The 11428-nt window shown below is 45.7% G+C and overlaps 1 protein-coding gene across 2 annotated transcripts in view; it reads left to right on the top strand.

Annotated features, from left to right (window-relative positions):
• The window catches only part of Lipg (lipase G, endothelial type), a 25530-nt gene that overhangs the window by 9109 nt on the left and 4993 nt on the right, over positions 1-11428 (top strand). For both annotated transcript variants that reach the window (XM_031366044.1, XM_031366043.1), the window contains exons 4-8: positions 495-606; positions 6485-6706; positions 7648-7890; positions 8535-8655; positions 9647-9865. In XM_031366044.1, the coding sequence (XP_031221904.1) occupies positions 495-606; positions 6485-6706; positions 7648-7890; positions 8535-8655; positions 9647-9865 (917 nt within the window). The remainder of the gene's footprint in view (positions 1-494; positions 607-6484; positions 6707-7647; positions 7891-8534; positions 8656-9646; positions 9866-11428) is intronic.

Genomic DNA, 11428 nt, shown 5'->3' with positions numbered 1-11428 from the left:
CCCCCCACCAGGATGAGTACTCTGGAAGGGAACACTGTATGTAGGAGACCAGGTCATTTAAGGTGAGCAGTCAGAAGCTCTTGGGGGTAGAGCAGAGGTCGAAGCCTAAGGGTCAGGCAGGTCGCAGGTCACTGCAGTCACGGCTGGCACTTTGGTCTACAGTAGGTATAGTGTCTTTTACACCGATGCATCTGTGTCCTCTAAATTCCACCCCAAAGCAAGGAAGCCATTCTTTGCTTGCAGAGGAACGGTGAGGCATGTCTCCTGTAGTCACTTCTTCCACCCCACCTCCCGGGCATTTCAAGAGCCACACCAAGTCCTTTAGAACCCTCTGCCCTGGTGGACCATCCATATTGCGTGTCAGCAACACTGGCAATGCTACGGGGAATCTTACGCCTATGACTCCACAACCTTTATCACTGTGGACTTGTTGAATTGTTGGTGGCCCTGGAGCCTCAGGATTACACTCTTTACTCTTTGATGATTTTCTGCAGGAGAAGCAAGAGTTTTCTCTTGGAAATGTTCACTTGATCGGCTACAGCCTTGGAGCACACGTGGCTGGATACGCTGGCAACTTTGTGAAAGGAACAGTGGGCAGGATCACTGGTAAGATCTGCCTCCACTGTGTATGTGTGTGTGTGTGTATGTATGTGTATATATGTGTCTATATAAATATAAATATATATGTATATATGTATCTATATGTATGTATGTATATATAAATATATGTATATATGTATCTACATGTATGTATGTATATATAAATATATGTATATGTGTATCTATATGTATGTGTGTATATATGTATGTATATGTAAATTTATATACATATATGTATCATGTATATGTGTGTATGTATGTGTGTATACATATATAAATATGTATATGTATACATGTATCTATATGTGTATGTGTGTATATATGTGTCTATGTGTGTGTATATATAAATATAAATATATATGTATATATAAATATATATGTATATATGTATCTATATGTATGTATGTATATATAAATATATGTATATATGTATCTATATGTATGTGTGTATATATAAATATATATGTGTGTGTATCTATATGTATGTGTGTATATATGTATGTATATGTAAATTAAATATATATACATATATGTATCATGTATATGTGTGTATGTATGTGTGTATACATATATAAATATGTATGTGTATACATGTATCTATATGTGTATATGTGTATATATAAATATATATGTATATATGTATCTATATGTATCTATATGCATCTATATGTATGTGTATATATAAATATGTGTATGTATATGTGTATCTATATGTATCTATGTATGTATATGTATGTATATGTATAAATATATATGTATACATGTATCTATTTGTCTAAGTATGTGTATGGATATGTATACGTATATGTATATATATGTATATATATATGTATATATTTAAGTTGTGTTAGCCGTGTCCTTCCACATGCATGTATGTATAGATATGTGATTATGTATGTGTGTGTATATATATATATGTATGTATATATGAGCTGTGTTAGCCATACCAGTCTGACTTTCTCCTTCCTGGGAGAAACTCAAGGTGGGGAAATACCAAGGTCTTTGATAATAGGAACATGGCTTGGAAACCACTGGTCTAGTCCACGAGGGGAGGAAACAGGCAGAGGTGAGAAAACTTGCTCAGGGCCAAATAGCTAAGGACTACAGAGCAGGAGCCAAAGGGCCCTGCCCTGGCTCCCAAGCTTCTGAGTGTTCAGTTCTGGTTCCCACCCTTGAGATTCCAGAGAGTTGAGGAAGGAGCGCGTGGTAGAGTCTGCCTTGGATCCTGCCTCTGGTCTCTTTTTATCAGCTGACATCTTCTTTCCAGGGTTAAGGTTGTTTCTTTATCAGTGACAGTTACCTGTGCAGAATGAGTCATTGAATTTTGTAATTAAAGAGACTTTTCTGGTACTGGTATCCAGGTACTCAATAGAAAATGTTTTTTTTTTTTCTTTCCTGTATTGAAAATTGAATTTTTAAGCTGGGCAGTGGTGGTGCACGCCTTTAATCCTAGCACTTGGGAAGCAGAGGCAGGCAGATTTCTGAGTTCGAGGCCAGCCTGGTCTACAGAGTGAATTCCAGGACAGCCAGGGCTACACAGAGAAAACCGGTCTCGAAAAAAGCAAAAGCAAAAGCAAAAGAAAAAAGAAAATTGATTTTTAACCCTTGAATTTGGATTAACTTATTCAATGATTAGGAAAAATGTCAAAGATCCTTTATCCATTTTTTGGAGGGCCGTCCATCAGTTACACAAGAGAGCATCCTCTACACTAACGTTGTTGATAAATTTGTTGCCCCGACCCTTTTTCTCCGCCCAGCATTCCTTTACAGGCATTCATCCCTAGCTTCCTTCTCATCCCTAATACACCAAGGATGAAGTCTTAGATTGCTTTCTGTGGCTCTAATTGAACGGCACAGACTGGATAACTTACAATGCAAAGGAGGTTTTTTGCTTCCTGACATCTGTTTGCTGCATGACAACATGATGGAGGGTATCTCATGATTAACCAGAATAACCGTGCTTGTTCAGGTCGCTCTTCCTCTTATAAAACCACCAGGATGAGGGCTGGAGAGACGGCTCTGTGGTTAAGAGTACTGACTGTTCTTCCAAAGGACCCAGGTTCTGTTCTTAGCATCCCACATACAGCTCACAACCATCTCCAGAAATGGAACTCCAGTTCCAAGGGATCTGACACCTCCACACAAAGGCACATAAAATAAAATTAAATAAATTATTTTTTTTTAAAAAAATCCCACCAGAATCACATTGGGAGCCCTACCCTGATGAGTTTTTCTGTTGCTAATTGACTCTCAAACATCTCACCTCCAAATACCATGGGTTTGGATTACTTTTTCTGTCTGTGAATGTTGTGGGGAGGATACATTTCAGCCACAGTCAGGGGGCACCTAGAAGCAAAGGTATGGCTGTCTTCCCCTGTCATGCTTTTAGTTTAAGACAGTACTCTGGTGGAAAGGAGTCTAATAGGTATGCACGCAGAGTCTAATAGGCGCACACAGGGTCTAACAGGTGTGCACACACAGACTAACAGGTACACACAGAGAGTCTAATAGGTGAACACGCAGTCTAATAGATACAAACACAGAGTGTAGCGGGTTTGTACACAGAGAGATTAATAGATACACACACAGTCTAATAGGTGCACACACAGAATCTAATGGGTGCACACACAGACATATGCATACAAACTCCTTTAGAGCCAGCGATTCCATCCAGCATAGCCCAAGAGTCCTTCTTCCTGACCTGTAGTGTACTAGGGCTTGAACAATCCAAAGGAGGCCATGATTGTGTGGCCATTCTCCAGTGTTCCAGAGCTGGGTCAGCCGGGGGCAAACTGCAGCACACATGTGGTTTCTGCAGGTCAAGGATCAAGGCCTGATGTGACCTTGGTAACAAGGACAGACCAAAGATTTTATTTTTCCCTGTTTCTAGCCTGAGGAGAGATAGGGCTAAAAAGAGAGCTTCCCGGTTCTTTTTTGCTTGTTTGAGTGGTAGCCGCTAAGGAGAAGGCCTCCTGTCTATGGCCAACTGGGGAGCTAGAAAGGTGTTCATCAGTGCCACATGCAGCAGCGCTCATGTCCCCAGAGCAGGCTCTTCCCTCCAAGCTCTCTGTGGAGCGGGAGCCTGGCCTCTGTCCAGTTGCATGGCACACACGGGTGTAGGTGTCTGATGGGATAGCCTGTCTCTTTTCTTCTCATGTAGATCTGAGAGATAAGAGGATGGAGACTGCAGCTTGTGGTTGGTTCTCAGGGCAGTAATACCACCGTGCAGAGACCACAGGTGTCCTGAGCTCGGGGCCTATAAGAGATTCGAGGCCCAGGCTGGCTTGGCTGAGTGTGTGGGTTTTGCAGGAGTTTAACCTTCCACAGCTTCAGACAGCAATCTGTGGCACAGAGGGAAGAGGTCATGCATTCCTAACTGAATGAGCAAGAACCGAGCAGGTAGATTTCTTTAAGAATATGACCGAGGTATGCATGCTGGGCAGGCTGTAGGATAGGTGCTGTGTAACGCCCAATCCTCAAGCATAAGGTACTTCCTCCATGCTATCTCTAAGCCACACAGTAACCTTGTAGCCTTCACAGATGGGGGAAGGAGGACTGGATGATTAAACAATGAGCCCGATATCTTGCACAATATTAAGTCGCAGATCTGGGATTCAGGCCAGGTTACTAGGTTGCAGGGCCTGCCCTTAGCTACTATCTAAAAGTATAGATAACATATATAATAATAATAAAAAAAACCCCACCAGATCACATCACTTTTTGCCTTAGCTTGTGGGCCAGGGATGCATGTCACACAGTCCGAGTAGGGAGCTGGCTCTGTCTGGGTAGGTGAAGGCCCCACATTGGCCTGTGAGGCCCCCTCAGCTGTCGGCATTCCTCCAGCCCAGCTTCGTTTCCATGGAGTTGCCCGTCTGGTGGGGACCTTTGTCTGCACCAAGCAAAGAGCCCCTCTCTTGTATTGGTTGCGAAGCATAATGTTCCTCTTCTTCTTTCTTTTCCCCTTCGGTGCACATGGAGAGAGGCAGGGAGAAGCTTCTATGTCACACTGTGGCCTTGCAGCCTAGCAAACAGGACATTGCGGGCTATCCTGGAAGGGCCCACTTTCCTGCCATCTTTCTTTGATTGAGTCCTAAGTAGCCTGGGATCCCTTTCTTCTGTGCTCACCTATATATAACATCATCCAAACTTCTCTCACTCTCTGGTTTTAGCCTCCACAGGTTTCCATGAGCCAGGAGCCCTAGTCTGTTCACTCTAGAAAACGGCTCTGCCTTGGTCCTAAAGTTACCTTCTCACACACATCCCAGTGAACTCACTGTTTCCTTGTCCTGATCTGGGGAACGTGGTTCCGTTACCTACTGCTTCTTTCTAAGACGTGGACTTGCCGGGTGTCGCGACGCTTGCTTTCCTCCCCGCAGAAGCAGGTAGATTTCTGAGGAGTTCAAGACCAGTGTGGCTTACACAGTGAGTTCTACAAGAGTGTGGGGCACGCAACTGGACAGAGGCCAGTTCCCCGCTGCAGAGAGGTTGGAGGGAAGGGCCCGCTTTCAGGCATGGGGGCTGCTGCATGTGGCACTGATTAGCATTCTGCCAGTTCCCAGGCTCTTGTCTCAAAAGAAAACCAAACCAAAATAAACAACACAAAACAAATGCGGTGGATTTAGGCTATATCATCTCCAGGCCTTGGTGTCTCTAGACTAGGGTCTCTCAGGCTGGGAAGTGCTGTTTATGTGGGGCCCATGGAGATTTGGGGTGTGGGTGTGTGTGTCTGTGCATAGTTGTCAGGGCCATGTGGCACATTTTAGGATGTTTATCTGCATCTCTGTCCTGCCCTCAGTAGATGCTGCTGCTTCTACCCACAAGTGCCATAAACAAAAATTTCATCTGAAATCAACCAAGTTTTTCTCGGTGACAAAAGCACTTCCCAGGGTCCAACATGGTTCAGGATGAAACAGGGCCCACATCTTTTTGTTTTGTTTTGTTTTGTTTTTTGGTTTTTTTGAGACATGGTTTCTCTGTGTAGCCCTGGCTGTCCTGGAACTCACTTTGTAGACCAGGTTGGCCTTGAACTCAGAAATCCACCTGCCTCTGCCTCCCAAGTGCTGGGATTAAAGGCATGCGCCGCCACCCGGCTCCCTCCTCATATGCTTGCCTGATGCATCTGCCTCCAGATGTAGAATCTAAGTTTTCAGTAAATTTCCTCACATGACCTGAGCAGCCCAGAGTGGGAGGGACAGCTTCCTGAGTAGAGCATCTTTCATGTTCAATATGGAAGGTTGGGAGGCAAAAAGTCTTTTTTTTTTTTTTTTTTTTTTTTTTTTTTTTTTTTTTTTTTTTAACTGTGGCTACAAAACAGGCAGCATAGTAGGGTCCTGGCTTTTAGCTTCTCACTGTGTTGAGTTGCAGAGATGCTTTTTTTCTGCTCATCCATACCTGGGCCTGGGCCCTGACCTGGCCTATAATAAAGGAGAGCAAGAATGAGTCCAAATACAAGTCTACCAATCTGGGGCAGAGAGGGTTCTGCTGTGGAAGGTGCTTAGGGCCAGATGTCAAGGGATGGATAGGTTGGGTCAGGAGCTGAGTGTATTCTAGAATTGTTGTAGTTTTTATTCCCTGTGCTTCCCCAGAGCTGACAGCAGGGTAAACCTTATGGTTAGTGTACCAGGTTGGCTGAGGCATTGGGACATGTGGAGGCTTCAGAAAAGAAAAAAAAAAAAAAAAAAAAAAAAAAAGCTGGTTCTGTGGTTATAGGACTTAATTCTGGTGCTGGTATCTTGATCAGCCATGTATGGGTTCCTGACTAGGCCAACTGCACCAGGATTTGGCTTCTGGGATTAGTGAGCATCTTCCTTCAGCATACTTGGACTCTACGTCAAGACTCGGCACCTTGACGCTTCTACGTTCACTTTGGCTTCCTCTGCTGCAGGTCTGGATCCCGCAGGACCCATGTTTGAAGGGGTAGACATCAACAGGAGGCTGTCCCCAGACGATGCAGACTTTGTGGATGTCCTACACACCTACACTCTGTCCTTTGGCTTGAGCATTGGGATTCGGATGCCTGTGGGCCACATTGACATCTATCCCAATGGCGGTGACTTCCAGCCAGGCTGTGGATTCAACGATGTGGTCGGATCTTTTGCTTATGGAAGTGAGTCTCTGTGTATCCGTCTCGTGTTGGATTCACTCTACCCACCTTGTGAGTCAGCCTGAGCTGTTGGTGGAGCTAACAGAGTTCAGTTAATCTCTTCCCACAGTGGTGAGGCACACTGCCTGCCTGTTAACAACGTTCAACTGCTTCCGAATCACAGTCGTGATTGATTAATTTTCCTTTTTTCTTGAGACAAGGTCTCATTATGTAGCTCTGGCTGGCCTGGGACTTGAAATGTAAACCAGGCTGGATTCAAACTTATTAAGATTTTCTTCCCACTGCCTTCTGAGTTAGAGATATGTGCCACCATGCCCAGCGTTTATGTCTGATATTTCTACCCAGACAAGTGTTAGGACTTTAGTGACTCTACTACACAGCTGCCCTTTGACATTCAATCGTATTCCTCTCTTTCTTTTTCCTCTCTTTCCCTCTCTCTCCCTCTCTCCTTCTCTGTTTTAATGTTGTTTTTTTTGTTTGTTTGTTTGTTTTGTTTTGTTTTGTTTTTGAGGCAGGGTCTCTATGTAGTCTCTGTTGTACTGGAGCTCGCTATGTAGAGTAAACTGGCCTTGAACTCACAAAGGTTCTCCCATCTTTCTGCCTTGGAGTTGGGAGTAGAGGCATGTGCCACTGCTCCTGGTGGACAGTCTCCTGTTGATGTCCATCCCTTCAAACATGGGTCCTGTGGGATCCAGGTCACTCTTAGTGCATGAACTCTCTCCATTTCCTGGGGTAAATCCTGTTGGCCTTCTCTCACAGAGTGGACAGTTATGGTTGCAATGGTCTTCAGTTCCTCTGTATCTTAGTAGGAGCTTGGTTGGAATACCACTGAGCCTATGTTAAGAATTATACGCTGCCGGCCTTACCAAACCCAACCATCAGTGACGAGTGTGTACTGATGACTGACTGAGTGGTGGCTCATTCCATGTGCGGTCTGTCCTCAGCTATCTCAGAGATGGTGAAATGTGAGCACGAGCGAGCCGTACACCTCTTTGTCGATTCTCTGGTGAATCAGGACAAGCCGAGCTTTGCCTTCCAGTGCACGGACTCCAGCCGCTTCAAAAGAGGGATCTGCCTCAGCTGCCGGAAGAACCGTTGTAATAACATTGGCTACAATGCCAAGAAAATGAGAAAGAAGAGGAATAGCAAAATGTATTTAAAAACCCGAGCTGGTATGCCTTTCAGAGGTAACTTATCTTCCAAGTGCCCCTTAGTCTGTGTCTTCCTTTATACTTTCTTGCAGAGTAGAGTGTTTAGTGGCAGCCCAGGGGAACTGGGGGCTACTTAGCTGTAGCAAGTTAATGCAAATCAGATCACATTACGCATGCCCTAGTAAAGGGGCTCCATAGAAACTCAGGGTATGGACCCTTTTGTGATATAGACACTATCCCATAATCATCAATATTGATATCTTAAAATTCTACCTTGCATTTAGTTTTTCAAAGCATGTTCATGTTCAGCAGATGTACAACAATGTATATAGATGGTTGAAGCAATTGTTTCTACTTTTATAACCTGTTTACAATAGTTTGTGAAACAGCATTTTCTATAGGAAGACCTTGAGACTCAGAGAGGTTTATACCCTGGTCCTTAATCCAGTGTCACACAGTAGAAAATAAATAGATCCAAGTCTCTGAACAACTGGCCTCCAAGGTCAGGGTACTTCTTCAGAGATTTCTTATGCTTTCAGGCAGAGCAAGACCAGAGCAAGACCAGAGCCAGGCTGAGACTAGCCTGGGCCAGCAGGATGTTTGTCTCTAAAATTCAGTGTGCTGTATGACTCTCTAGATGCAAGCGAGGCTCACAGGGGTCTCTGTTATTGTCTCTGCAGTCAACCACTATCAGCTGAAAGTTCACATGTTCTCTTACAAGAACAGCGGGGACATCCAGCCCACCCTCTACATTAAGCTGTATGGTAGCAACGCAGACTCCCAGGACCTGCCCTTGGAAATGTAAGTGTGAGCATTCTGGGCAACTCTTGATTCATGACAAAGAATGAGTTGGCCCAAGGTTGTGAGCGCAAAGGAAGGTGTTGGAAGAAGTACAGGAGGGACGAGCCAGCTTGCCCCGGGGGAGGAGCAGGGTGGTTCTAGCTGGCATCTGTGCCTTCTCTTTCCTCTCTTCTACTGTGTGTTCTCCTTCAAGTCCTTGACTCAGAGGGTTTCCGGGAGGGAAGCTCCTGAGATGACTCAGCTGCTGGATCAGCTGCCCAGAAACTGCTGTTTCATTCCAGGCAACGCCTGACACCCGAGGCTTTAAGGGACTTGAACTCTGCAATGTCATCCCTGGGTCTTCTGTAGTGATCATCCGTGGGGGGGCGGGTGCGTAGAAGTCTGTAGAGACTGGTTGACTTCCCACCATGCGCAGAGCATCCTCCTGCCAAGTGATGTTGACTGGGTGCAGCTGTGCAGCCTGTAATCCCAGCCGTTGGAAAGCTGTGGCAGGGAAACGTGTGAGTTCCAGGCTGGCCTGAAAATACAGTGGCAAACCGTAAGAAGGAAGAAAGGAAGGAAGGCCACTAGAGTAATACTTGTAAGGTTCCAGCCTTGCTGGAAGACAAGGCTAGACCATCTACAATCGCCGGCTTGATGTGGCAAGGCAGCCCATGCAAATTGGGAGAGGAGGGAGGGGCCACGGAGGGAGAAAGTGAGACAATAGCCTCTACGCTGAGGGACAGCTTGCTTGCCTTACGGAGGTGGCTTGGTATTTTCTCTTCTCTGCCCTTCCTTGGTACAGTGTCTTAGGAGTTAGCGACACAAAGCGAGAGCTTCCCGGGAATGGTTTTGATAAGAAGTCCGGCTCTTTGGGCAGAGTTATCTATCACATGGAGTACACGTCAGCTTCACGGCCGTGTCATGGTGCATGGTCCTGTGAAGTCCTGAGGGCATACGGTGGTCTCCCAAGGCGGAGGGGAATAAGATAAGCCTCGCTCTCACCTTGCAGAGTGGAGAAGATTCAGCTGAATGCCACAAACACCTTCCTGGTCTACACCGAGGAGGACTTGGGCGATCTTTTGAAGATCAAACTTACCTGGGAGGGGGTATCCAGTTCCTGGTACAACCTGTGGAATGAGTTTCGCAACTATCTGTCTCAGCCCGGCAGCCCCTCGAGGGAGCTGTCTGTCCGACGAATTCGTGTCAAGTCTGGGGAGACCCAGCAAAAGTAAGTGTTCCCACCCTTGTCGGTCTGTGTGAGAGGAGAGCACCAGGCTCTTCTGCATTTCCCTTTTGCTCGAGTAATGTGCAGAGCCACCAGTGAAAGCTCAACTAACTCGTACCAGGACTGTGGCTCCCAGATAAGGGCTTCCGGAAACTGCTGTGCATCTTAGGTCCCGATCACAGCCTCAGGAGGAGGGGATGGGCAAGGGCTGTGTGGAGTCCAGGGCTTGTTCTGGGCGCCAGCCTCAAGGAAGGACTTTCCATAGACAGGGCTCTCTGGGTGCGCTGTATTGAGGAGCAGATTGGAGCATCTGGGTCCACAGGTGACCCCTTCCACAGGACCCCACCCACCCAGAGCTCACTTTTCAGAGCACTGATGTGTCTCCCCCAGAGACTCCAAGTCACAGCTGGGATTGTAATTTGCTAGCAGAGAGCTCTCCGTGCTGTGCCAGCTTGAAGCCTCTCGCTTCTTTGAACAGCAACCTGGGAGATCCAAACCTTTATTTGTCAACTCTTATTACTCTGCCCTAACTCTGACAAGGAGGGCTCAAAGGCAGTGAAGCCCCGGAGACCTTCCTCAGCCGTGGGGGTTTCCTTGCCCTACCTCTGCAGTGACCACCATCAGCCTCAGGTTGGGGGAAGCCAGCCACCTCCTTTTTGTCTCTCCTCTGATGTTGTCTCCATAATTCTTCCTGTGTCTATTGTCCTTGGCCAGGCTGGCAGCAAAGGGAGTGAATTGGCACATTGCAAAGGGAATGAATCCTTCCTTAGAGTGTCTGGTCTAGGAACCTGTGATGATGTTTTGAGTGGGGACCTGTGAGTACCCAGGCTGTGATCTCCATAATTGTACCTGTTCTACTCCCCTGCACCCTTAAGTGCAGCCCGCGCTGACAGGTGCGGTGGCAGAAACACAATGATTATAATAAAATATTTCAGACGTAGTAAACACTATTGAGACTTAACAAATGCAAGCAGTCTCCCAAATTGTGCTCAGATGTAGGATTTCAAAAGCCAAATGTCACAGAAAGACTTGCAGTCAATTCCGTACCCCTCTGTCTGCTCATGCCCTCCCTTCTTTCATACCAGAAGGAAAATTTTGCATTAATTAACTAACAGTAATGTATTTCCTTCTTTTATGTTTTTACACCCATTAGTACTTTTGTTTATACCCATTAGCAAGATGTAGAATTATTTTAGATGCATCTAGATTTTCCATAATTGGACATACTGTTTTATGAGCTGGTCTTAAACACTTAGTCAGATGTTGTCTGTGGAATTTATCCAATAACCCTAGATGTAGTCTATCGATACTTAGCTCTCCAGAGTAGTCGGGCCAGTTTTCTATCTTGGCCCTCCCGTTACAGCTTCCCTCTTCTGCTCCCTTGTCCACTGGGGCACTGCTGCCACTCTGTGAGATGGGAGCAGGTCTCTTGGCATTGTATTCATTCACATTTTTTGATCATGAGCCAGATAAGCTATCTTTTAAAAATAACTTTATAAACATGTAGGCCTATCAGTGCTTAAACTCCCCAAGAAAGGTCTAGAATATGTCTTTTTTTTTTTTTTT

The sequence above is a fragment of the Mastomys coucha genome, unplaced genomic scaffold, assembly GCF_008632895.1.
Source record: "Mastomys coucha isolate ucsf_1 unplaced genomic scaffold, UCSF_Mcou_1 pScaffold13, whole genome shotgun sequence".
Classification (NCBI taxonomy): Eukaryota; Metazoa; Chordata; class Mammalia; order Rodentia; family Muridae; genus Mastomys; species Mastomys coucha.
This window is presented reverse-complemented; position numbering and strand designations above follow the sequence as displayed.